This window comes from Musa acuminata, chromosome BXJ3-10 (genome assembly GCF_036884655.1).
Source record: "Musa acuminata AAA Group cultivar baxijiao chromosome BXJ3-10, Cavendish_Baxijiao_AAA, whole genome shotgun sequence".
NCBI classification, from domain to species: domain Eukaryota; kingdom Viridiplantae; phylum Streptophyta; class Magnoliopsida; order Zingiberales; family Musaceae; genus Musa; species Musa acuminata.
Window position 1 is genome coordinate 26,747,288 of NC_088358.1, and position 26,004 is coordinate 26,773,291.

At 38.5% G+C, this 26,004-nt stretch overlaps 3 protein-coding genes across 8 annotated transcripts; 2 read left to right on the plus strand and 1 right to left on the minus strand.

Moving 5' to 3' along the window:
• Window positions 1–2,207: 2,207 nt before the first annotated feature.
• LOC103968342 (DNA glycosylase/AP lyase ROS1) lies at window positions 2,208–15,881 on the plus strand. Of its 6 annotated transcripts, XR_010501518.1 has the most exons (20): window positions 2,208–2,394; window positions 2,591–3,433; window positions 3,624–5,654; window positions 6,668–6,758; window positions 6,871–8,383; window positions 9,314–9,393; window positions 10,187–10,271; window positions 10,360–10,451; window positions 10,545–10,613; window positions 10,732–10,768; window positions 10,850–10,932; window positions 11,482–11,922; window positions 12,079–12,115; window positions 12,191–12,248; window positions 12,329–12,468; window positions 12,633–12,698; window positions 12,818–12,932; window positions 13,023–13,061; window positions 13,444–13,749; window positions 15,506–15,881. XR_010501518.1 is itself a non-coding variant. In XM_065169682.1 (19 exons), the coding sequence occupies exons 2-19, from the start codon at window positions 2,941–2,943 to the stop codon at window positions 13,572–13,574; spliced, it is 5,601 nt and encodes a 1,866-aa protein (XP_065025754.1). In that variant the 5' UTR covers window positions 2,208–2,405; window positions 2,586–2,940; the 3' UTR covers window positions 13,575–15,477. The 6 variants fall into 6 exon arrangements, 5 of the variants coding, with proteins under 5 accessions (XP_065025754.1, XP_065025755.1, XP_009379777.2 ...); XM_065169682.1 differs by lacking the exon at window positions 15,506–15,881 and having other exon boundaries at window positions 2,208–2,405; window positions 2,586–3,433; window positions 13,444–15,477; XM_065169683.1 differs by lacking the exon at window positions 15,506–15,881 and having other exon boundaries at window positions 2,586–3,433; window positions 13,444–15,477.
• Window positions 15,882–16,702: 821 nt separating this feature from the next.
• Window positions 16,703–18,338, plus strand: LOC135650879 (uncharacterized). The gene has a single exon (XM_065170532.1). The coding sequence runs from the start codon at window positions 17,200–17,202 to the stop codon at window positions 18,193–18,195; it is 996 nt and encodes a 331-aa protein (XP_065026604.1). The 5' UTR covers window positions 16,703–17,199; the 3' UTR covers window positions 18,196–18,338.
• A 3,318-nt stretch (window positions 18,339–21,656) lies between these two features.
• On the minus strand, window positions 21,657–25,432 carry LOC135650962 (RING-H2 finger protein ATL68-like). The gene is made up of 3 exons (XM_065170689.1): window positions 24,883–25,432; window positions 24,141–24,238; window positions 21,657–22,323 (listed from the first exon to the last, which is right to left on the minus strand). Exons 1-3 carry the CDS (start codon window positions 25,048–25,050, stop codon window positions 21,984–21,986), a joined length of 606 nt encoding a protein of 201 aa, XP_065026761.1. The 5' UTR covers window positions 25,051–25,432; the 3' UTR covers window positions 21,657–21,983.
• Between the last annotated feature and the right edge of the window lie 572 nt (window positions 25,433–26,004).

The following is a 26,004-nucleotide window of genomic DNA, read 5'->3' on the forward strand; positions in this document are numbered from 1 at the left end:
TTTTACCGCTGCACTAATTCACCCCCCCCTCTTAGTGCTGACCTGATCCTAATACTAATGAATCTTATGAAATTAATTTAGAGCATAGTCTTTATAAGTTATGATTTAGAAATAGTTGAGATCAAGAAAAATAGATTACGAGAGTAATGATGAATGAAAATAGATTTTGATCCATTTTCTCGTAACTTAAAAGAAAATGATTTCCAACGTCGAACAAGTTGAGGTACTCATCAAATCAACATAAATCCAACAAAATAAAATGGTTTATAGATCATACTATACTAAGAATTCTAAGACCATAGGAGGTCTTTGTATGAATGGATGATTAGCTATATTGTGCTTATTCTATTAAGATTGTGCATATTATGTTAATAATTATTAAAAGATATAATCAAATTTATGATATTATTTAAAAAATATTCATATTTTATGTTTTTTTAATCGACATTCCTTCTTTTACTTTTTTTTCCAAACAATGTTCCTAATTTGAAAATTACTCAAAATTTTCCTCAATTTTTTTTTTCATCTATTACAGTGTTCTGACATGTTATAATATATTATAATATTTTATTCATCATGATAAAAATATTATAATGTCTACTTAAAAATATTTTAAATGATTCAAATAGAATCAAAACATACTAGAAACAGTTTGATATATCTGATTCAAATATATATATATATATATATTGATAATAATTTAAAAATATTACCTAAGTGAAAAAAAAAGACTTTTGAACTCAACCAAATTAATGCCTAAGTTTTAAAAATATGATATCATAACGGTCCATAAGTAACGACAATAAAAAATATACAAATGATATCACTTATAATATTTCTCAACAATATTTATAGCGTCTTTGATATCTCAATAAAAATCATAAATAATATTTAAAAATATAAATAAGTCAAATAAAAATACTATGATAAATATTTTTAAATTAAAAGATATTATTTAAAAAATTAAAAAATTTGCACACTTGATACTTTAATTAATATATTATATAGGATATGTACCTTTTCAAAAAGGTTATTATCATATGACCTCATCCTTATGTGGGCCCAATAGATAACAATTTTACTTTTTTTATTTTTATCTAGTACACAAATCTTCCACCAATACGAATCAAACAGACTGACATCAAATAATTGGAACATTATTATTTCTAACTTTATCGTACTATATGTCATACAATGGATAGATAGGATGGATGCACATGCAACATGCACAGATAACTAAAATTATATATTTTTTGATATATAAAATAATAATAAAAATAGATGGAATCGATCATATTCATTTCTTTACTTCATTATACTAAAAATCTTCGTCGCATTGATCAATATTTTCTGTGAGATAATAAATTTCATAAGCTCAAAGGTGAAGAGAGAAACTCTTAATTAGTAAAGAGTCCGAGTGGTTTTATTCTCCATCATCTTTACCATTCTCTCATTTGAGATAATGTTCGGTCCTATAAAAACTCAAATATTAGAAGGATTATTAAATATCATACCACATCATCATATAATATTCTCGATTACTAAATAGTATCATAGGGTCTTTGATAGATTATCAGTTTAAATGCTAGATTATTATCATTATATCTTAGATTAACGAGCTTGGATTTGTCGCATCATAGGATGTCCCAATTGATTTCAATTATCATTTTGACTTGTGCAACATATTCTCATATATATATATATATATGAATTATGAAATATTAATGTGGATTTCAATTCTCTATAATGCGGCTAGCCGTCGTTGCTAGAATGACACGTGTGGGTGGACACGTTGCCGCCGTCTCTGCTGGACACGTGCGCTCCGGACGCGTGCAAATGGTAAGGACTGAGAGAAACGAAGGAGATGGGCGGAAGCCACCTTTCTCCCCACAAAGCGTGCCACCGTGGGCTCCAAGGCACACTCCCGCACGCGCCGCGTCGCTCGTCCGATCCTTCCGTGACATTTCGCACGTGTGGCCGCGTCCATCTCGCCTCCCCCGCCCCTTTTTTTTTATTACCCGATTGACCCACAACAGAACTGCTCCCTATATGTGGGACCCGAAAGAAAGACAAGAACGAGCGAGGTAAGGGCGCGAGTCCATTATTGCGTGGGAGAAATGTTTTACATTTTATCTCTTCACACGCGGAAGCATCCATGCGTTCCCTTCGGCGATCGCAGCTATTTCGGTCGTTTCTGTTCTCGTATTGCTTCGCATGACAAAGCGACAAGAACGATGAGAGAGACGGAGCGAGAAAAGGAGCAAAACGGAACTGATGAAGACCAGGATGAGCAGCATTCGTCGACTTCCTTTCCCTTTTCTCCGCTGCTTCAAGCTGCAATCCGTTCCTCGTCCTCTTCCCCTTCACGGATGGCATCCCCGGTGAAAGAAAGGAGTGAGCTTTCCGTCAGCACCTCACTGTTCTGATTGTTTTCGTTCTTTGATCGCTTCTCTTTCTGCGAACAACGATCTTTCTTCTCTTGTTGTCCCCGGTGAAAGAAAGTAGTCAAAACCCGCTCTCTTTGTGCTCCGGTTCTTGCTCAAGATGTTTAAGTTCCCCCATTTGCCTTCTTGGTTAATCTTTAGTGCAGGTGGTGATGTCAGGATCAAGGCGTGATCTTCTTGCTTCCTTCTTCCTGCTTTTCTTGGCTGCCGATCCCCTTGAATTACTGAAGCATTGAGGGGGAGAAGCTCCTCTTTCCAACCTCTTTAGCGGTGATTCAGGGCATATCTTCCGGATGAAGGAGGCAGAGATGATGCAGATCTTATGAGAGGGTTGTATTGAACAATGGGGACCGGAGCTGGAACAGGTGACGGCGTGGGGAAGCCAGAATCTTATCGCCGATGTTATTACCGGAAAGATTTGGGTTGATCGCCTCGCCGCAGACGTGGACGTAGACGATCGTCGAGATAGAAGGTTTCGAGCTTCGTCGGCTTGAGAATGGAGTTCAATCGAGGAGTTCCTCTTCAGCAGCAGCAGAAAGATTTCAAGATTCCGTCTTCTTGGTTTCCCGCTACGCCTGCGAAGCCAGTTCCCACGCAAAGACACTTCGTCCCTGACAATGACCAGCAGAACCCTAAATCAACCGCGTCAAACTGTCTCGAAACCGTGCAGGTTTCCACGGGGACTTGTGGTGGCGGGCTCTTCCAAGAGACCGCTTCCCAGGGTACAGCGTTCCCCAGCTCCAGCTCTTCTGCTGGTAGCAGTCACAACGCCAGACCGAGCATGATGACATTCAATGCTGCAGGAGGAGGATGGAGATGGAATCCTTGCTCGAACCCTATGGAATTAAACGATGATACAACTGCGAGCAGGAACCCGTTTTTCGCACTCCTTTTGCAATCACAGATCGGTGAAGGCCAAGAAACGCTTGTTCATCCAAATCAATTGTCATTGAATGCGATGATGCTCCGAAATCCAAGCCTTTCCAATGGTACCAACCCACGGACACCAAAATCTAAGAGCGAGTCTTTTTCCCGTTCTATGGTCTGATGGCGTACATTCGGCTATCAATCGCCAAGATTTCCTTTCTTTTTGACGTTTTTCCATTACCTTCTCCTTTTCTTAAGTATTCCCTGTTGAAACAGGCAGTCTTTTAATTCCAAACATTTGTTTGCTTTCAGAGAAAATAATAACCACGGGTGTGACTGATGCAATGCCATCTCCATTGACACCTGAAACTATGGAGAAGAACAAGTTCTTACAAGAATGTCTTCACCAAGAAGTGACCGGTTTTGTACAGGAAAGAGTTACAGGAGGAAACACATTGGAGAACGAGTCAGAGAAATGGCAAACTCCAGTAGTGAAGAAGGTGTATCCAAGCTTCTTGAACCTCACCGTGCCATCATCTTCTGAGCATGTAGTATTGACTTCTTCAGACTTGATAATGCCATCGTCATCAGAGTTTGCCCTGCCATATCAAGTCATGCCCTCTGAACAAGTGCAAAATGAAGTGAGAGCAGTTGTTGTTACAGAGCAAGATGCTCAGCCACTGAATATTGAGAAGCACAACCTAGAAATTCAAGGTGTAGATTTCAATAAAACCCCACAGCAGAAACCCAAAAGGAAAAAGCACAGGCCCAAGGTCATCAAAGAAGGCAAGCCAACCCGAACACCAAAACCAAGAACTCCTAAGCTTGTGACACCTGAGGTGGCAAAGATGAAAGAAGAAGGTTCAACTGGTAAGAGGAAGTATGTGCGTAAAAAAATTGTACTAAGTTCGTCTGATGCCTCATCCAGCATATTAGTGGATAATGTTGTGCTTGATGGTACAAACAGGGGAAAATCAGTCAGACGACGTCTGAACTTTGATTCGGAATCAATGGGAGCAAGAGATGCTTGTCCAGGAGCAGCCATAGCATTCAAGCATTGTGCGCCACCTCAAACTCTTGATTCATGTCTTCATTCCACCATGCAGCCTGATCTGCAATCTCAAGCAATGATAGAGAACCCAGTGAGTGGAATGACAATTGATCTCAGTGGCTCAATTATGGTACTAAAAGGGAGAAAAAGAGATAATAATGTTGTCCAAGATGTGCCAATTTGGGATTACAGAGAATTCATTCATACCATTGGTGGGTTCAGCCAACTAAGTGAAAGCCATAGAATGAGCGACCATGACCTATTCTTACCTACAAGGTCCAAGAAGAAGAGAACAGGAAACAATCCGGATGGGTTTACATCAGATACTTCAGAAGGGGAGTCCAGGCACGTCAGCACTTGGAGAGCAAACCATAGAGTGGTGAATAATACTCCAATGGCCCTTGAGGAACAGCAAACTTTGGAACATATATTAGCATTTGATAAAATAGAAAAACAGAGATCAGATGTAAAAGTTCAGAGCCATGAATTAGACTCTGTATGTTCCATTATTGATGCCATCTGTACAACTCCTCTGAAGCAATCTGATTGCAGTCATACAGGCATTTACCAAGTATCGAGTCCAATGAAGCCACATAGAGGAAATGATTGTCAGAAAGATGAGATTTTTAAGACTGAAAATTCCAAGGATGCCCATGTTATAAGCACCAGCAATGAGATAAAACCAAAAAGGCACACAAAGAAGGAAGAAGCTACGGTGGCCAATACCCAGTCCTTGAGTACTGACCAAGTAGGTCTGCAAGGACAAAAGATAGCTTCATGTAATTTTGACTATTCTCTAGTACAGAAGATTCCTGATTTTAGAGTATTAATTCCAGGAGATTGCAATGAGAATATTTCTCATACCAATATTAGTTATCAATGTCAAAATGGCAGCAGTTTTCATAATTCAGTTGCTTACAACTTAATGTCAGGAGCATTAGAACCATTTGGAGATCCTCTGGATGATATAATTGAAAAGCTTAGACATATAACTTTAGATGAGATCCACGAGGATACAAGGGAAAAAGCTAAAAATGCTATTGTTCCTTATGATGGAGGTGGTGTAATAGTTCCATATAAGGGAGAATTTGAGCTTGCCAAGAAACGACGCCCTCGCCCCAAGGTTGATCTGGATGCAGAAACATTTAGAGTATGGAATCTTTTGATGGGAACAGGAGGTAATGATAGCGTGGTGGAAAATGATAGTGAAAAGGAGAAGCATTGGGAAGAAGAAAGGAATGTTTTCCATGGACGTGTAGATTCATTCATTGCTCGGATGCATCTAGTCCAAGGTTAATGCTTCTTTTTCCATTAATTACTTGATACAACAAGTTTCTCAACGATTGGTTATCCTATATATATATATATATAGATATAGATATAGATATATATATAGATATATATATATATATATATTATATGCAATTTATTTTTATTTTTGCTGTAACATTTTCAACTAATTAAATTAGTCCAACCTAATCATGATCCAAGTAGTTAGGAATCATGATGTTCAACAATCAACTAATCATACCTTCATCTGATAACAATTCAATTGCCATAAAGCAGAACCATCTTTCCATGCAAGTCCGTCTCACCATATTTATGTTAGAAGTTGGGAGTCAACATTTCATATTTACTTTTTGGTAAATGTTGTGGCCAGGAATATGACACAAGAAATGACTCCAAGACATAGCCAGTACTTGTGGGGACCAGAGGCATTTCTTATGGAACCATTCAGGCCTCTGAAGTATTAATGCTTTCTGATAATGTCTGAGGGTGTTATCAGTAATTCATTGTGATGAAATTTAGTCAGCATCATGGTGAAAATTTTATTTCTAGTCAACTTATAGTTCAGACATAAATAAAATTCTTAAATGTTGTAAATATGATGAATCTTTTTCCTGTATATAGAAATATTCATTTTAGACATCTGGAGTATCAATATGCACTTCTGGAAAATTAGGATGGCTTGTTGAAAATTGCTTCAGACTTTTATTGTGCAAGTTATCTAGACCCAAGAAGGCTGGTAATACCATAATAAAAATTAGTTAGGGGAGAAACTGTTCCCTAAGTAAAAGATAAAACAATAATTTGAATGAAAAAGCATCCATATATATATATATATATATATATATATATATATATATATATATATATATATATTCATGGTCATTTTTAATATAGACTGGCAAGAACTAGAAGAAATGCTCTTGTATCTGTCTGTAGCTTGCTGCCCCCTAAGTCTCAACCAAGCAATCTACTTCATACTAAATATCCACTTTTCTGTTTTTATGTGTTTGTGCAGGAGATAGGCGTTTTTCCAAGTGGAAAGGATCGGTTGTTGACTCAGTTGTTGGTGTTTTTCTTACACAAAATGTTTCAGATCATCTCTCAAGGTATGATGAACTATTTGATTTATTCTGTAATGATAATATGCAGAAATATTTAGACAGTATGCTGAGCTTGCTCATTGGATTTTGCTTGTTAACAGTTTATTAATTTTCACAGCTCTGCCTTCATGGCACTTGCTGCAAGATTTCCTTCAAAATTGAGTAGAAACAATGCAAAACCTCATGAGGAAAAGAGACGCACATGTACGGAAGTTCAAGAAGGGTGCACTGCATCCCTCAAATACTCCAGCAAATTGCAAGATCATATGTTGAGCAAAGAGTCATGTTGCGTAAATTCTCACGTGATAATGGGAGAAAATGAAAGCTCTAACAGTAATGAATCATTTGGTTACAACACTAGAGGTGACAGTGCTGACTGTTCCAGAAAATGTGTTGACATGCATGAAGCAGTAGTTGGTTGTAAATCACCTAATAACAGCTTAGATATCACAGTTGCAATGATGAGAAGTAAAGGCTTAACAAAAGCTGAAGATAGATGGGCATTGAATGATGTGGCTTCATTAAGAAACTATATCATTACATCTAAAAACCCCTCAGAAAACCAAGTTCTGACAACTGACCAGATTGAATTAAACTCGCTTTCAAACTTCCAAGTAGAAGATATAATGACTGGAAGTATGCCCAACTGTGTAGGTTCTTCGAGTTCATTCACAAAGCTTTTGCAGATGGCAGAGAAAATTCTACCAGAAAATTTTCAAGATGGAATTTGCCAATGTACAGATAATGTTTCAGAAAAGAAAACATCACTCTTAGATCCATCATGCAACCTAGGCATGTCAACTTCTCCTGCTATGCCTTATTGTTTCAACAAATCCTCAAGATCTGAATTGGTGGATATGGGGAGTGCAACTGTAGCAAGTCATGAATGCAGATTAAATTATTCTTTGATGATAAATGCAAATGGAGACAAAATATTTGATTCTACAGGTGATTCTTCAGCAGTCACAACAGCTGAAGTTATTGTTCAGCAGAAGTTGGCATTCATTCCCAGAAATAAACTTGAAGATGATTCTGCATCAATAAGCAAGTGTCTTTTGCAGCCAGTTACTAGCTCAGAAGCAGAAGCATGCACTAGAAAGCAATTTTTTTGTCATAGTGACTTTCAGAAACAGGAAAAAGAGGCCTCAATAAGCAACTCCATTACACAGACGTACACACATGTAAAAAATCAGGATACAATCGAAATACAGCAAAGAGAAAATGCAAAGTTCCAGACTGAATGCACTGGTATAATTCAAGCTCAAATGCAGAATTTTGGTACTCAGCAAAATATTCAGAACTTTTATAGCAAACAAAGAAATCAATTGGAAGTATCTGATGAAGTCAAAACAATTTTAGAGGATGAGGCATGCAATTTGCAGATAGTTTCAGATGAAACAACAAAAGTTGAATTGAAAGAGAAAAAAATAAAAGATAATACTGAAAGAAAGGGAGCCTATGACTGGGACATCCTGAGAAAAAACATTCATCAAAATGGCACCAGAAAAGAGAGAACTAGGGATACATTGGACTCACTTGATTGGGAAGCAGTAAGGTGTGCAGAGGTAAATGAGATATCTGAAACCATTAGAGAGCGAGGAATGAACAACAAGCTAGCAGCGCGGATCAAGGTACATTGAAGCAAATCATATTTTCATAATTTTGGACGACACTATCTGGGTTACTTCTTGAGAAAGCAAAATCTTGAGATAAATTATCAAATCACTGCAGCCTGGTTCAGAATTGTGTCACTGAACGACTACCATTACAACAATTTATCTAATTACACTTATGAATAATACAATGTCGATTAACTTATAGTTTAAGCATCCTCAAGATAAGATATTTCTTTTCTTTGTTTTCAGAAATTGGGTAAAATAAATCGGAAAAGTGTTGCCTATGTTAATAACACTCTTGCTGTATGCTGACTGAACCGTAGCTCCGGTAGTATGATTTTTCCTCACTTAGGATAAAGAATAGTGATGTATGGTAAAATAGTCTTTAATCTGTGGATAGCGAAACTTTATGCCTCAATTCTTTTTTTAATTTAATCCCTCAATTATTCTAAGTTGGTGTATAGATTTTGTAAATGCCTTGTGCTGTTCCATGCAGTTCCTGGGCATTAAGTATGTGACATATAGATAACACTTTGATGGAAAATATGCATCATATTTATACTCCTCGTGATCTACATGGTAGATATATTGTTCTTTTATCTATTTAAGATTGACAAAGTAGATGCAGTCAGAGGTGTTTGGAGAACTCCTGATTCAATAGCAATCAAAATCTTTATTTACATAGATTTTCAATATCAGAATATATTTTTTTATGATATAAAAAAGGTTCAATAAATCAAGCTTTTAGATATATGAATATGAATCTATCAAGTAACTGTGTGATTGCTTTTCTCTGCTCAGTTTTTAGGTGAATCATATTCAATGTTTTTACACATTCTGCTGCACTTTAAACTATCTGCAATCATATTGAGATCAGATTAAACACTTTCCATATACTTGGACATTTCAGGTAGTGGCTATCCACTTTTTTATTTCTATTTGCAGGATTTTCTCAATAGACTGGTGAAAGATCATGGTAGCATTGACCTTGAATGGTTAAAGGAAATTGAACCGGACCAAGCAAAGTAAGATTAGCATTTCCAATATTTGTCTGCTATACTCAGAATGACTCATGATAGTGAGGAACATTCACATTTATCAATCCTGTCGGTAACATTTTAAATTCCAGACAAAAAGGTGGAAAAGTTTTGTATGTACTTTTCGTTAATTCATAAAATTTCAGGTAGTGGAAAAGTTTTATATGTATGTGTGTGTGTGTCTTTCTAGTGCAATGTGGACATGAATGAAATTGCTCCAAAGGAAATGTAGTGGCAACTTCTTGCTTGTGATTATTTTTATTATAGTCCTATCCAAGGTCCGTCGTACTGTACCATACTGGAGTTTCGACCCGAGCTCGGTATGGTACGGTACCGGTGTACCGGGCGGTATACCAGGGCGTACCGAGCAGTACACCCTGGTATACCGATACTGTAGCAGTGCTACAGTGTATTACTGTAGCATTGTGGCAGTACTAAAGTACAGCACTGTAGCACTGTAGCGGTACAGGGCGGTCCGCGTACCGAGTACCTGGCGGACCGGTACGTACCGCCCGGTATGGCTGGTACGCTTCGGTACGGCAGACACTAGTCCTATCTAAATTTTTGGAGTCAATGCAATGGAAATTTGAATAATTTCTCAAATTTTAACACTTTGAAGGAGATTATCAACTTTCGTAGTCAGAATATAGCAAAGTAAAATGAAGATAAATGATGTTTGTATAAATAGAATAGTCATTATTAAGGATCTGATTTAACTCAGTTATTAGCATATTTATTGTGCTAAAAAAGTCACACAGATTGTAACTTTTACTATTTACAGGGACTACCTCCTGAGCATACGAGGACTGGGACTTAAAAGTGTTGAATGTGTGCGCCTTTTAACTCTCCAGCATCTGGCCTTCCCAGTAAGTTTACTCTCTTAATGTACTTCTCTAAAGAATTAATCAATTTTAGGTCATATCATGGCATCAGTTTCCTATATGATCAACAAAGGTTGACACAAATGTTGGCCGAATATGTGTGAGACTGGGATGGGTTCCACTACAACCCTTGCCTGAGTCCCTACAGTTGCATTTATTAGAGCTGTAAGTATCTTGTTAACGATGATGATGATTAAGGAAAGGTGTAAGTGTTTAAATGAACAGAAATAACTTTATTTTTTCTTCATTGTTTCAAAGATATCCCATGTTGGAGACCATTCAGAAGTACCTTTGGCCTCGCCTATGTAAGCTTGACCAGCGAACTTTGTAAGTTTTAGAATCCTTCTGTGAATTTTGTCATTGAAAATGTTACTTATAAAAGACATTTGCACCAGATAATGATTTTGAAAATTTCTTTGTTTGTAATTATTATTACTTTTTGTAGGTATGAGCTACACTATCAAATGATTACATTCGGAAAGGTATCCCTAACCAGAACATGTCTTGATAAAATATGCATATTTAATTATTTTAATTGTTTACATATAATGAGTTCTATGCAGGTTTTTTGTACAAAAAGCAAGCCAAACTGCAACGCTTGTCCAATGAGGGCAGAGTGCAAACATTTTGCAAGTGCATTTGCCAGGTTTATTACTATACTTATGTATATGTATGTGTGTGTATATATATATATACACTCTCGAAAAAGGGTCCAGTTTGAGGTTCCCGCCAATGCATGATATATTCTATGTGGGGTTTAAATCACTTTGTGAAGATGATGTATCACTACGTATTGGGTGCATATAAATCATTATGGAGACAAATTAAACTTTTGTGTGAGTGCTTTGACAATATCAACCTAAAGTAGGACACTAGTAGCCAAAGCAAAACAGTTTTTCCAATTTGATCAATATTCATTTAATTTTTACTCACCTGGATATAAAAGCAATTGAAACCTTTAATCTTTCATTTTATCAGTTCATGTGAAAATAATATGAACAGTAGCATCTACATTTTTTTTAGCATTGGCTTCCTTCAATCAAATAAAAATCTAATATCTAAGTAATCTTTAACTTGAACTCTATTGCCATCACACTTTTAGCTTGTGTACATGATGTTGAAACAGAAAGTACTTGTACAGTATATATCATTGCTGGATATATGATTATTGGATATGCACCACTCAATGATGCAGCGCAAGATTAGCACTTCCAGGACCAGAGGAGAAAAATTTAGTGATTTCAACGATGCCTCTTGCCTCAGAAATCAATTGTACAACAGATTTGCAAATGCTGCAGCTACCTCAATTTGAGGTCAATAGAAACCCAAAGGAAATAAATTGCTACAGTAGTTGTGAGCCTGTTGTTGAAGAACCATCAACGCCTGAAGCTGAAGAAATAACAACAGAAGAAAGTGCAATTGAAGATATCATTTATGAAAATCCTGATGAAATTCCTGAAATTAAGCTAAATTTTGAAGAGTTCACACAAAACCTACAGTGTTACATGCAAGGACAATATTTGAAAGCTAATGGTGGTGATATATCAAAAGCTTTAATGGTAAGAAATCCAGAAGCCGCTTCTATTCCGATGCCAAAGCTCAAGAATGTCAGCCGCCTACGAACAGAGCACCATGTGTATGTACCTGCTATCCTGTTTTCTTATAAATGTCTCATCTGAAAGTTAATCATGACAGGATCTTTTTTTCTGGTAATAATGTGTTAAAATTGGTCATCAAAGTTCTCCCTTGTTTGTTGTTAACATGGGCTAACTCATTAATTTATTCATTACAGATATGAACTTCCAGATTCACACCCTTTGTTGGAAGGAGTGAGTTACCTTATCAAACAATAAGTTTATTTTTAAAGAATGATCATTATTGATTCTTTTTTCTAATATTAATAGTTGGATCAAAGAGAACCTGACGATCCATCATCGTATCTCCTGGCTATATGGAGCCCAGGCAAGAAGCTTTGCTGGGTAATATTTGTGATTTGGAGAATGTTTAAAATCTTACTGAAAATTCCATGGAACATTAATAAGGTGAGACGGCACAATCAACTGAACCACCAGAGGCATTCTGCAACTCCCAAGAAATGGGCAAGTTATGTGACAGGAAAACTTGTTTTGCTTGCAATAGCATACGAGAAGCAGAGGCACAAACAGTTAGGGGGACTATTTTGGTAATGTTTACCTCTTCCTCTCGATCATTTCTTTTGATGAAATATAAAATATCAAAAATAAAATTTATCAATTACCAAAGTGAAAGAAAATAAGAATATGCAATGAAATTTATTTATAAAGAACATCGGGAACCTAATCTTGCTTGAAATATTACTAAAAGCAGATTCCATGTCGAACAGCAATGAGAGGAAGCTTTCCACTTAACGGCACCTATTTTCAAGTTAACGAGGTAAGTATATCATTATATTGGTACAGGTGCTGATGACTTCTATAGATTTTTATTCAATTATCCTTTATGGTATTTGTCTTCTTTTGACTATAGAGACTAATAACATTTATCTAATTCAGGTATTTGCTGATCATGATACCAGTTGTAACCCAATTGATGTTCCTAGGGAGTGGATATGGAACTTGCCAAGGAGGACAGTTTATTTTGGCACCTCAGTACCAACGATATTTAAGGGTGCAGGATCGACTCATTCTACATTCTATAGAATTCTGAACATGTTATCACTAAAGTAGTTGCTAACACCTAACTATCTGCAATTGTTAGGTCTAACAACTCAAGAAATACAACAATGCTTTTGGAGAGGTATGCGATGAGCTAATCTTTTTTTCTTGCTATCTAACAATTTACTACATTGTGAATAACATTGTTTGATGATGCTGACTATGAATGATTTCAAACTGTACGTTCCTCTGATTGTGATTTTCACAAGGAATTTATTGTTGTTATTCAATTTTCATGCGAGGAAATATTTTCACTGCTTAAAATTTCTTTACTGAAACCAGAGCCAGGTTGTCTTTCTATTTTGATGTAAAAAGCTGTATACTACATCCTTGAATCTCTCTCGTTCTGATTGTTTTATTATTTTCCTTTCTTGAAATCTTTCTTCCTGCCAGGAAGAATATAATGATAGTTGTTTTCTGGTTCTCATAAAAAGTCCTTTCCTGGAAAAAATAATATCTTGCAGGATTTGTGTGTGTGAGAGGATTTGATCAAAGAACAAGAGCACCAAAGCCCCTCTATGTAAGATTCCACTTCCCAGCGAGTAAAGCACCCAGGAACAAGAAGATTGCTGCAGCAGAAGCAAGAAAAGAGTAGGCCATCATGTCAGCTAACGGGAACTAACCAGGAAGATCTATCACCTGAAGGCTGAAGCAGTTGTGCTGACCATCAAATTGAGAAATCTGTGGCATGCTTCAAAGTAGGACCTACCAACTATCATAGTGGGCTCCTAACGAGGTTGTCTTAGCAAATCTTCCAGAAAAGTTGACAGGTTTGTTGTTCCACCATCGATCCCTTATGATAGTGAAATTATAATCTTTTGCTATGCTGGTTATAGCATATGGATCTTCATTCTTTATGGGATTCACCGACAAGCATGCACACTGCCATCATAAAACAAAATGTCACCTTAGATGTTAGTTGTTAGCCTTTTTGCAAAAATGAAGCAGTCTTTTAATTTTCATCTTAATTCCTTTTTTCTGACACTGACAAGCACAATCGCTGTAAATATAGTCCAGCAAAGGAAAAAAAAAAGTCGGAAATCAACCTTGTACATCTTCGAGGAAAGATCCTAAATTTGCAATGTGGCCAAAACCTGCTGTAGCTTTTAGAAGCCCCACTGCATTTAATACTATAATATATGTTGTAGCTGAAGTGTTAGGTTTCTTGAATCATATCTCCCAATAAAAAAGAAGAATGTGGACTTGGGTATATCAGTTTTTGAGCCAACTCAAAGCATAGTCAGAGAAAGACTTTTTTTATTCATTAAATAGCATTTTTTATGCACTGATCAATAGAAACAACATCAAAATTTGAATACGATTACTAAGAATAACAGAACAAATGAACAATCAAACGTGAAGCACTTTTCTCAGTCAACATTGTTTCCAATTTATTTGGTCTGTAAACAAATCTAACATTATCTGATCTGCATGATCAGCTTTAGAAACAAAAGAATGAATCACTATTCCAAGTGTTTATTCCGAGTCTTATGTTCTTTCTAAATCTTGTTATGGTTTATACTTATGATATCCCTTGTAGGATGTTAACTTGTCTTTTACGTTTATAACTTTATAACTTATCTGTCCATGCCAGTTATTATTTGAGTTCTTGTTGCAGAAATTTCAACTTGAACATTCAAAATCTTGTATATGTTAGCCTTCATAAAATTTCAGCAGAGCTTACAGTAAAGGTTTAAAGAAATGCAAAAAAAATCTTAAAGCAAATTCTTAGGGGCTTTTTTCACCCTTGGCTTTTTCTATGAGTAGCCCCTTCATTAGTCTTTCCCAAATTTAAGAATTATAAGTTCAGGAATAGAAACCTTGATTGTAGATTATCTCAGAGAATTAGCATTCTCCTACATTGATCTAAATGGATCAATAACTGTTAGCAATATGGAAACACAATTTCCATATCTTTACATCCACTGAAATCATTGCATTGACTTTAGACTAGTAGTAGTAAAATTGGAAATTGATGTGATATAACGATGTTGGCTTATGCAATTCTCTCTCTATCTGAGCTTGGCTGTGGGAGCAGCATGTTGCCTCTCTCTCTCTCTCTCTCTCTCTCTCAGAGTCACCAGCCCATGCATTCTGAAATATGAAAATTGAATACAAAATGGATTTGCTCAGCAACTTGTCATTTTAATGATTCACCTTCTCCAACTAGTTTGAGATTTGGCTTCTGAAGCTGTGTAATTTGAATAATGTTATTGAATGGACATGTGAAGACTGATGGAACTGAATCATGTGAAGACTTAAATTGCAGTTCATGTTTGCTGCTTACAATATCCTCATACAATAGTTTTCTTATGACATGCTGGGTTGCACATGTAATTGGTGGAGACATGTCACATTGGTTCTGGCTCACCAATTAAATGCATGGAATTGTACATCAACAGAAGTATTGTGCTAAAATTGAAAGTGGAATTAAGGATAGCCACCATGGTCCCATTCCCTGCAATAATGAGAGTAGAAAAGGATTGGTGTGGTAGTACCTAAATCTGCCTACCTCTCTGGTTTTAGGTTGCAATTAAACAACTTCTGACCTGAAAGATTCGTGGGAGGATAGAACTGTGGCAATTTTTTCTTGTGGTTGAGATCAAGTTTATATATCTACTTCAGGATTCAGCAGGGAAATGGTCTGCCAGTTGACATTGAGATCGACCAACATTGTCACTAAAACAGGCGGAAGAAACTCCCTTCCTAGCATTCACATAGGAAGAGGATGGCAACGAAGGATGAGGATGACTAGTGTGAGAAAGGGACCAGTAGAAGGCAGCAAACTGCCATTTGTTCATTGATTCTGACTGACCCATTTTTGTTGAACAAATATTCTTGTCTCTGAAATAACTTCATTTTTTTCATTATTAATTAATTTGGATAATTATGTGACTAACAATCTTTTGTCTTTTCGGATTTTATATGTTAAGGGAAGCCTTATGCATTGTCAGAATTGACGGTTGATGATGATGATGATGATTAGGTTCCTATACGATACGATTGGGAATTGAAGTCACTGTCGCTCTCATTAGTATCAATTGATTACAGTACTATCGAGGAGAAAACAAGATATTGCAGTCGAATTTTCCCTCCGGTAAACACGATTTTTGAGGACCGAGGTGGTCAAAGGCGTGAGATCTTGCACTTCCTTCCCATGGCGAGGCTCACCTATCTCGGTCAGGTCAGGATCCAGGGAATGGGAGTGGCGTCTCATTTCGCCCAACGGCATCGACCCCACTGCGCCCGTGACCCTATCGCTCCGTTCCCCTGAACCGTGTCTCGATCCACACAGGTGAGGTAGTCGGTGTCGTCGTCTCCCACAAACGTCAACCCCCCGCCGAAGGAGACAGGTGAGGCCGCACTTGTCGTGAGTTACCACGAACTGTTCACCTGTGATCCCCTTTTTTTGTCCTCCTGGAAGGCGTTAAGCCATGCTTATTGCCATCAAAATCTTGTCTTGCCTTCGTATTCCTCCACTTAATTTGGTCCCATCGAGTCTCCAGCTGCATTCTCATGTGAACCACCGGCTCCAACATGAAGAAGAGAGAAGGCCTCGTGGCCACTGGAGAAAGTAAGCGTGCCCGTAAGTGCAGCAGTAGAACTGTCATCCTCAGAACGACTTGGACATCCGCCAGACTTGACTCCATGTAAATCTTATCCTCACATGCAGGCACACGCTGTTTTCATATTAAATGCTGCAATGACGACCGCAATGAACAGAGAACTCTGGCAGAAGAACAGAGTTCTTGCAAATCCACTCTCTCTCGCGAGCTATATGGCGAATCAGATTCCTGGCAGAACCCAGCAAATCGAAATCATTCGATGCTGTTTCCAAGGTTTCAGTCGGTACCACACCTGATTTCCCTCCCTCCGCTTTGTCTCGTCCTGTGTGATGAGTTTGCGTTGGTGGAGCATTCTGTTTGTTTCTGATCCTTTCGTCTCACCCTCTCCTACGGCTCACATTATCCATTGCTTTTTATCCCTCCAAACAGAGTATGTTTCTCTCCCACCTTTCCGAAAAAATGAGGTTACTGTGAGAAAAGGACTTTGGATCTGCTCAAGTCATTCTTTCTTTGGATTCTCACTGACCTGGCAATGAAAGCCAAGCGGAGATATCTGACCCCGGCAACCCTTATTCCTCCCTTTCTTGTGACGCTCTCCACACAACAGATTCAACTCCCCCTTCTTTTCTGGTTCTCTGGGTTGTAAGGACCGGCATGACAACACTGATGAACAGCAGAACCAACAAAGGCCACCTCTTCTCGAGTCATCTCTTCCTTCTTCCAGCCATGAAGGCCTTCGCCTCGTGTTTCAACGAGCACGCAGTTAAGGTTTCCAACAGCTCTTGTTCGGGAAGCAGCAGCAGCAGCAGCAGCAGCTGCAACTCGTCGGTGGTGGATAACACCACCTCGGCTCTCGGCGCCGTGACCTGCCTCTACCGGACGAAGCTCTCCACGCCAAGGGAGCTCCTCGTCAAAGTTACCTGGTCCAAGGGGAACGTCGGCCCCATGCTCTCCGTTGGCATCGACGACAACCCATCGATCCACCGGTCGGAGCCGGACGCCATGAATTGCCCGTTGCTGAGGAAGAAGAAGGGCAGCCGATCGTATGTCTCCGGGAGCTACGCCGTTGGGCTCCACTGGGACATCGCTTCGGCCAAATACGGATCGGGTCCTGAGCCCATCGACGGCTTCTACGTCGTGATCGTCGTGAACTCGGAGTTCGCGCTCTTGCTCGGAGATATGAGCAGAGACTACATCAGAAATATCGAGGATTCACTGCCGGTTGCGGAGTTCTCTATGATCAGTAGGAAAGAGCAAGTCGTCGGCCAAACACATCACTCCACGAGAGCTCGGTTCTGCGACGGTGGGATCGACCACGAGATCACCGTCAGGTGCAAGGGAGACAGGTGCGACGCCAAGGCCTCGGAGCTGTCGGTATCGGTCGACAAGAAACTGGTGGTGCAGGTGAGGAGCCTCAGGTGGAACTTCCGAGGGAACCAGACCATCTTCATCGACGGGTCGCCGGTGGACTTGATGTGGGACGTGCACGACTGGTGGTTCGGCAGCTCCTCCGGCTGCGCCGCGTTCATGTTCCGGACGAGGAGCACGTCGGAGAGCAGGCTGTGGCTGGAGGACGAGATGCTGCAAAGGGAGCAGCAGCAGGCAACACCTGGGTTCTCCCTGTTGATCCAAGCTTTCAAGAGCCAGTGATCTCTGCTACTTGGCGTGCATGGCTTGTTGCTAGCCGTTCATCCTTTTGGCCTCCTCTTGTTTCTTCTTTCTGCTGTGTTTGTAATTCTAGCAGTCACTGAATTGCTTACAATGGTTAGCAAAAGAGATTGTTCTTATTGATCTGAGCTGCAGAAAGTTTGAAATGGTAGATCGGAGTTGATTGTAAGGCTACTCCTTTCGAGGAGTATAATCTCATCAGTTCATCAGCATGTATAGAGACAATTCACTCCCCTATATCATCCTTTTCATCCATGAATGTACCACCAAAGCATATTATTGGTATCATCATCAGTTCATCAAAGCTTTCCCTTTGTTTCTTTTCTGCAGTGAAATGTAATTTTGTAGTTTAACCCCACCTTGTAAGCATCACACCTGTGGCATCTTTTCTGAGACGAGAACACATTTAGTCCATCTCGAGAACTCACATGGTGGGCTCAGTGGAGTCATAGTCGATATGTGACTACAGAGACGAGCACCAATTGGAAAGCAGATTCGACTACACGATGAGTTTCTTAGCATGTTTTTGACCTAACTATTCTTTGCCATTGGTTTGAATGAGAAGTAGAGAAGAGTTGGGTGGCTTTGAAATCTTCTACTTCATGGATTTACACCTACTCCAAGAACATGCAATATGCACAGTCCACAAGGAATGATTTCACATCAAGAAGAGCAGTTCACTGATGCAGCAACAAAAGGAGGATTAAGGGATGTCTCTTGTGTCCCTTTACATCAACCTCTGTCCAACCATGAGCAGATACTGGCCTTTTTTGAGCTGTTGCAGCAAGAAGAGGAGGATAAAAGAATGTCCTTTTCTGATGTTACTTCACATCAGGAAAAAAAAAATGTCCTTTTTCAGAGCTGATATGATTAGTCTTGCCATTGGTATCTTACATGCATCTGGTGATGCTAGTTGGTTGATCTATTCTTCTCTCTCAGAGTACATCTGCTGCCTCTCTCTCTCTCTCTCTCTCTCTCTCTCTCTCTCTCTCTCTCTCTCTCTCCTTGGCAAAATGGACACTGTATCTGCTAAACAGTTTCATAGATTTTTGGCTTGTTCTTGGACTAAAAGAGCAGCTAATTTGGATGGTCTTGACAAGCTTTTGAAGTCTCACTTTAGACCAAATGTTTCATCTGAGGTTAAAAATCCCTATGCATGAAAACTATTTTCCTGCATAACATTCTTACTATGTGAAAAATATTCTCTGAAGGAGATTTGGAGACACTGAAACAATCTGTTCATTATAGTCCTATCACTGAAAGATGAGCATACTGATGTCAACAAAAAGAAACACACACATATATATGCATCTTATTCAAGTTTCAGGTATTGCATAGCTTCTTAATTGCCTCTAACTTCTTTTAAGGGTGTAATTAATATTGCTTTTGTTGGTTTATATATGCAAAAGGCTGAAAACAAAATGTTCCCAAATTCACTGTATGTTTGGAGTAATTAGTGTACCAAACATGCACTTTGATGAGATAATCGATTTATTATTATTTTTTAGTAAATCATTAGTTTAAAATATAAGTTTAAGTTAATAATAATATATTTACTACTTAATACTTGACATCTTCGTTAAGATCCAAATATAACTCAAAATCATACACATATCGATTCCTTTTTTCTATTCGAACATCTTATCGTACCTGAACGATGTAATTATGTTCTGACCTAATTGGATAACCAACTCATTAATTTGTTAAAGTTGAACTATTAAATCAAAATGATTAACTCTGAGTTAATAGTTATATACTAATCAGATCCTCATAAGCTAATTGAAATCTAAGTGACCAAAAGGGCTCCTATAGCTTTCATGTTGGTACCACTTTGCATAGTCCTGACTCAAATCTTCCGCTTCAGATGGAACCATGGAAGTGTCAGAGAAGGTCAGTGATGAACATGTGGAATCTCCTTTCTAAATATTTTCTGCACTTCTTTCGAGATGACTATGCGACAGTGGTCGATCAAGAGGATCAGAATCTCTTCACGTTGAAGAAGGACCCTTGGGATTATTTCATTTCATGAATTGTATGATGCTGACATTAATCCTGCAGCAACTGGAGCTGAGCGAAAATATACGAGCACAAATGATTACGAAGGCAAAGCGAGAGGAAGCTCAAGTGTTTTGGATTGGGGTGATGTTATCGTTCAAATCTAAGTCAGGTGAGCAAAGAGCTAAGACAAAACTCAAAGATCTGAAACTAATTCTGGATTCTCTGCAGAGAACAATCGAACAGCGTGGGAATCGTTCGTTCGAGTACAAGCATCACGAGCCATGTAGTACGTATAAATATAATCGAAAACCATGCTCCATGTTGCCATATAATACTAATAATTCACATGGCTTTTCGCATAGATTAGGTGCACGTTTCAAGGTGGCGTCGTAGTGTCATTGATAATAATCGAAAACTGAGGATTGCTTGCGTCAACTGTCGATGATAACCTTGGAACAGTCACAATGAATCTGCACTTGAATTCCAGATCTTAGATTCCAATGGCATGACCTCTTTCTCTATTCATTATGATCGATCAACCCACTATGATTCCACCTATTTTCTTTTCCTGTACTCGACTACTGTTAATTTGTTTAAACCTCGACTGACAGACACTATGATGAGATCTACATCACTAGATATAGTGAATCAAACTCGACATATAATGACATTATTCTTATCATGTTTTAATCTCATACATATGAGTAACTGGACAATCAAATGCTCTCAATGTACATCAATTCATGGGTGTTGACAAGAGTACTGTAATCACCTATTCTGCTTTCAAGAAAAAGAATCAAAACTATAAGAATTAACCCCCTCCCTGTTATGAGATCTTGGAGGAGGAGAGAGATGCAAGGGGACAACTTGTGTTGGCTGGACTTGAGTAAGCCCTTTTCCAAACTAAAAGTGATATCAAGTGGTACCATCGTCACATGATCATCATCTATCGGTCACCAGATAATTGAGGTAGATGCTGAGCAGCTGTCTGTACGACCACATACACACGCATGATCCCCCGATGGGTAGACATGTTTGGGTATAAAACAATGATTGCCTATCCGGTGGCCATTATGCATGGCTTTCCAGTGGGCAGATCTATGAGGAAGATGGAATCGTACCCCACAAGCATCTATCGGCAGATATGAGTTGAATAAGCTGCAATCTTCACCATCTGCAATCACTATAGTAGTAATCTTGGTAAATCTAGAATGCAAAGGTAAAGGGCATCATGATGATGTACCAGATCCATTGGCAAAGAAAATGAAGGTTCCAAAGCTCGTATAATAATAAACATTAAAGATGTCAACAAAATTAGATGGTGAAAACACTGATTGTTGATAGCAAAATCATGCAAATCCAGTGAAGAAACAATGTCCACCACATTGGCCCACAATTGTTGCTGGGTGGATTCTTGGATGTGACAGTGGAAAGGCTTCTGTACAGGTAAAAGACAAACTCTTCATTAAGGAAAGGTTGAACAGTTTTACTAGAAATCATTAGCTCCTGAATCCATGACAGAATACTAAAATCACCCATTATACAGATTTATCCACGATCTTCTAAATGAGAAGCAGCATTCAGCTTATTGCAAACAGTTGGATGAATAAGGTGTTAGCTCCTGGACCCCTTCAATCCCTATTTAACTGGCATGGAGATCAATTTCAGGCATGTCCTATTTCCTGTTATTTGAGTCGCAAACAATTTGATGGACTCTTCAGATACTTTCTTTTCACTTGATATGGAGCACAGTTGAAAGCAAGAAGAAATTGTCATGTGGATCCTGACGGCAATGACATCAGCTGGTCTCCCTGAGGCGATGGGCATGCGTTTTCTGCCACCCTTGAAGAATAGTCCAACTGTGCAAACTGATCCTGGCATGGATCTGAAACAAAAGTCTCTGGGGAAGAGAAGACTCTGATGGCTGGACTGTTGAGAGGTTGCAGTGCACGCTTCCGATCAGGAGAATCTCGCAATGAAATTCTACATACAGGACATGTTGAATGTTGTTTCAGCCATATGTCTATGCAAGTGACATGGAATGTATGCCCACAAAACGGAAGAATGCGCAGAACATCCTTCTCTTGGTATTCTGCGAGACAAACTGTGCACCTAACCAAAAGCAGCAAGATGGTTCATCTAGTCAGAGATGGATGCTCTGATATAGTTTTGAGATAATCATAATTTGAAATATGCAAACATATCATACAGAAAACAAATGATTCAGCAAAGGCGATAAACATTTCACACTGAAAAATCAACAAAGGGAAGGAGATCTCAGAGAAAGTAACTTGGTGGAACGTCATGAGTAACAGCTAAAGAGCACAAAGTGAAACCACAACAAGTTCAGCTATAATATTGATTAAAGTATGTTGCAGTTTGGAGTAAAAATAATAACACCAACTTCACACCAATTTGGAATGCTCGCAAACTAAAACTAAAGAATCCTTTACAAGCTTTGTGTTTGTTTAAGGGATTGTCAATTTTGCTTTGTCATGCTTTTCCATTTTCGCTGAACTAAAAATTGGCATTTCTGAAGAACATATAACCACATCATAATACTTAGATCAGTTCATTCATCGCTGAAACATCATATTCAGAAAAGAACATGCCTTGCATTAATGTCCTGTAATCCTTTTGGAACAGTTATTAACCAGTTACTACAATACTAAATCAAAGACGATTTATTTCAAGATGTCTAGATCCTCTAATTTTACTTATCCACATTATTGGACCTGTCACCAGTACAATATCACACAGCTCAGGAAAATTCTTCAAGTTCTGACCAGTTTATACTTTGGAGGATTAGAAAATATAACTGACATTTGAACATATGTTAAGAAATTCCACGACTCATAAGCTATTATGAAAGAGTTATAAATGAGATAGAACTCTCAGATTTTCGAGACTGACATCCTCATTCTTGGTAGAAAACTGGCAAAAAGGGGTGTCTCTTGCCTTTTAAAAGGAAACGGACCATATTCAACTTTTGCTAAGGTTTCTATATTTGGTTCAGTGGATTACTATAAATAAGTGACATCTATATGGAGCAGATGAGAGAGCTATGAATGCCTCAAAAAACTCTTCAGCAGATCAAATGACTATGTAGTAGCAGAATCTACTGATAGTGAAAGTTATGAACAAGTCAGCATATAGAAAAATGTTAAAATGGAGATACATCGAGTGGAGAATTTAATATGGTAATGTTGTTGGAGACTTGATTGAGAAGAAAGCGACTATGGATATTTTGGTTCATGTACTTGTCAAAGAGACTAAAATAAGACCTCAAACTCCAGCAGAAAAAATTAGAATAGAAAAGGCTTCAAGTTAGATTTTGAAAGCACTAAAAAGCAACTTTATATGTCCTAAACAAAGATTAAAATTGAATAAATTTTGAAGCATAATTTGCAGAACTAAAAGTATCTATCTAATTGGTTAATCAGCTAAGGGTTTCCTTGCAACTATCTTCTATCTTAAACAAATAACACAAAGATGTGTGCTAGGAAAGAAAACATATAAGGTGTTGTGATCTCTAAAAACTAGCATCCTAACCAGTCAGGATAAAAGAACACATGGCAACATTCAACTCCAGTTATGTCAGTCAAAACCATCTGTCTCCTTTAACTTTGAGTTTCACATGAAAATAAAACGTTGCTTAATAAACTACAATGAAGAGATGTTTAGAATATAATATGCAGTTTGAAATTTGAGATTCAGTGTTTGACTTACCAGTACCATGACAATCAAATTCAAACCACATATATTCACCAATTATGGCATATAAATGAAGGGGCATAATTAAGTTGGAAAACCAGTAACCCGCAGTGAAGGAACAACACCAACGAAGAACAGACTCAAAGGAGAAAACAATAAGAAAATCACAAAAGCAGAGATCAAAAGATAAATATAAAGAAAAATAAGAAACTTACTGTGTTTCTCGTCCGGATGAAATGAACTGATCACCAAATTTCTTTGTTGGAAAGCTAGCGACTACAACTGGTTCCAACCCATGGATCCCGCGTTCAAGCTGTTCAAGGAACAAAAAAGGAAGTAATGAAAAAAGTGACCATTTGCAGAGCCAACGAGTATCATTCATCAAAAACCAAAGGCTATACAAATTAATCTTTTCCAGGGCAATCCAATGCTTCAAAAACTCTAATACAGTTAATTTTGCGTGTCCAGACAGTCCAAAAGAGCGAAGAAATGATCAAAAGAACAAAATGACACGTACATATAAGAAGTAGAAAAATCAAACTCTACAAACTGCAGTAAAATTAAAGAGAGGAAAACAATATTTCCAGTGAGCCAAGACCGCCCAATCGTCATCATGAACATCGGTATGGACCCAAGTATACCAAAAAAACCAAATACAAGAATTCTTTTTTCCCTGTTTCAAACTTATATATGTCTTGAGATAAATCAATTCTGGATAATGTTTGAACGTTGAACAAAACCTACTCCTTCACAACGAAGTACTTTGAAAGGACATATATTGTTTCTGGTACAGGTAAGACTCTCCCTTTATCCACAGAGCCAAAAGTAACACAAGTTATTGCCAACTACACGACTCGAAACAATGCCTCAAAAACACCAAGGACACGGATTTCTCGGCTTACGGAACAGAAAAAAGGAGAAGGGTGACACAAGGAAACAAACAGTGCACGAACTTACCATGCCGAGGTCTGATCTGGCGGCGGCCGCAGCAGCAGGGAGAGCCATTCTGGAGTTCCTGAGGTGAATTCTAGCGCAGATGAGACGGGTGCAAACGAACACTATGAACATGGTGCTCACCGCGAATCCGATCACCGTCATCACCAAGTTAAGCCCCGGCGAGATCATGATTCCCCACTTCACTTCACCTTCCCCTTCCCCTTCAAAATACACCGCGACTACCTTCCATGAAGCCGTTCCGGATCAGCGGTGTCGGAAAATTGCGTCGATCACTTGAACCCTAGGCGGCGTGGGCGATAGGAGGGGCAGGCGAGGAACTCCGCTTCCCCGCAATGGAATAATCCATGGAGACGGAGAAGGAGAAGACGAAGGGGGAGGAGAGGAGGCCAAAGGGATCCGTGGTGGAGTGAGGAAGGAAGAGGCGATTAGAGGAGAGGCGAAGGCCCGCCGATCGAGACGGCGACGAAGAAGCAGCAGCACAAAGCGCAACTTGCCACGGGCTCGTGTTTACTCCCAACCCCACTAACCATCTTTCATTGCCATTATGGTTTCGTTTATCTTTTCCAGGAGCCTTATCTCGGTTTAGAGTAACCATTTCATCCGCCCGAGATACACGAGAAGAACATTCAGGGGCGATGTGGCCTTTCACTGACCCTACGTGTCTTGGCAGGTTTCGTAGGTGACGTCGCTCTGGAACATTTTCAGGGTCGATTCAGCCGCACCTGTGCCCGCATTCGTTTCGAATAATTTAGGACCTCTTTTTTATTGGTATGACAGCATTTTATAATGTCTTATATAGTATGTATGACATTGATGTAGATATATACAGAAATACTACAGCTAGCTGTGAATGCACTCAACTAGCCATACTGATATGGACATGAATTTATTATTTTCTTGTATAATTGACCAACAAACAATTTAAATGCTAGGGGTGAGAATCTCTCTAGGTGGATTCACAATTAAGTTTTCATTTTTTTTTTATTTTCTTTTAATTTTGTTATGTATAAATCCCTATGTACATGATGGGTGGTCCTAACAAGTATTATAATATAACCAAATTTTAAATATTTTTTTTTGTGTTGACTAGTGCTCCTATTTCATACTTATCCATTCTTTATT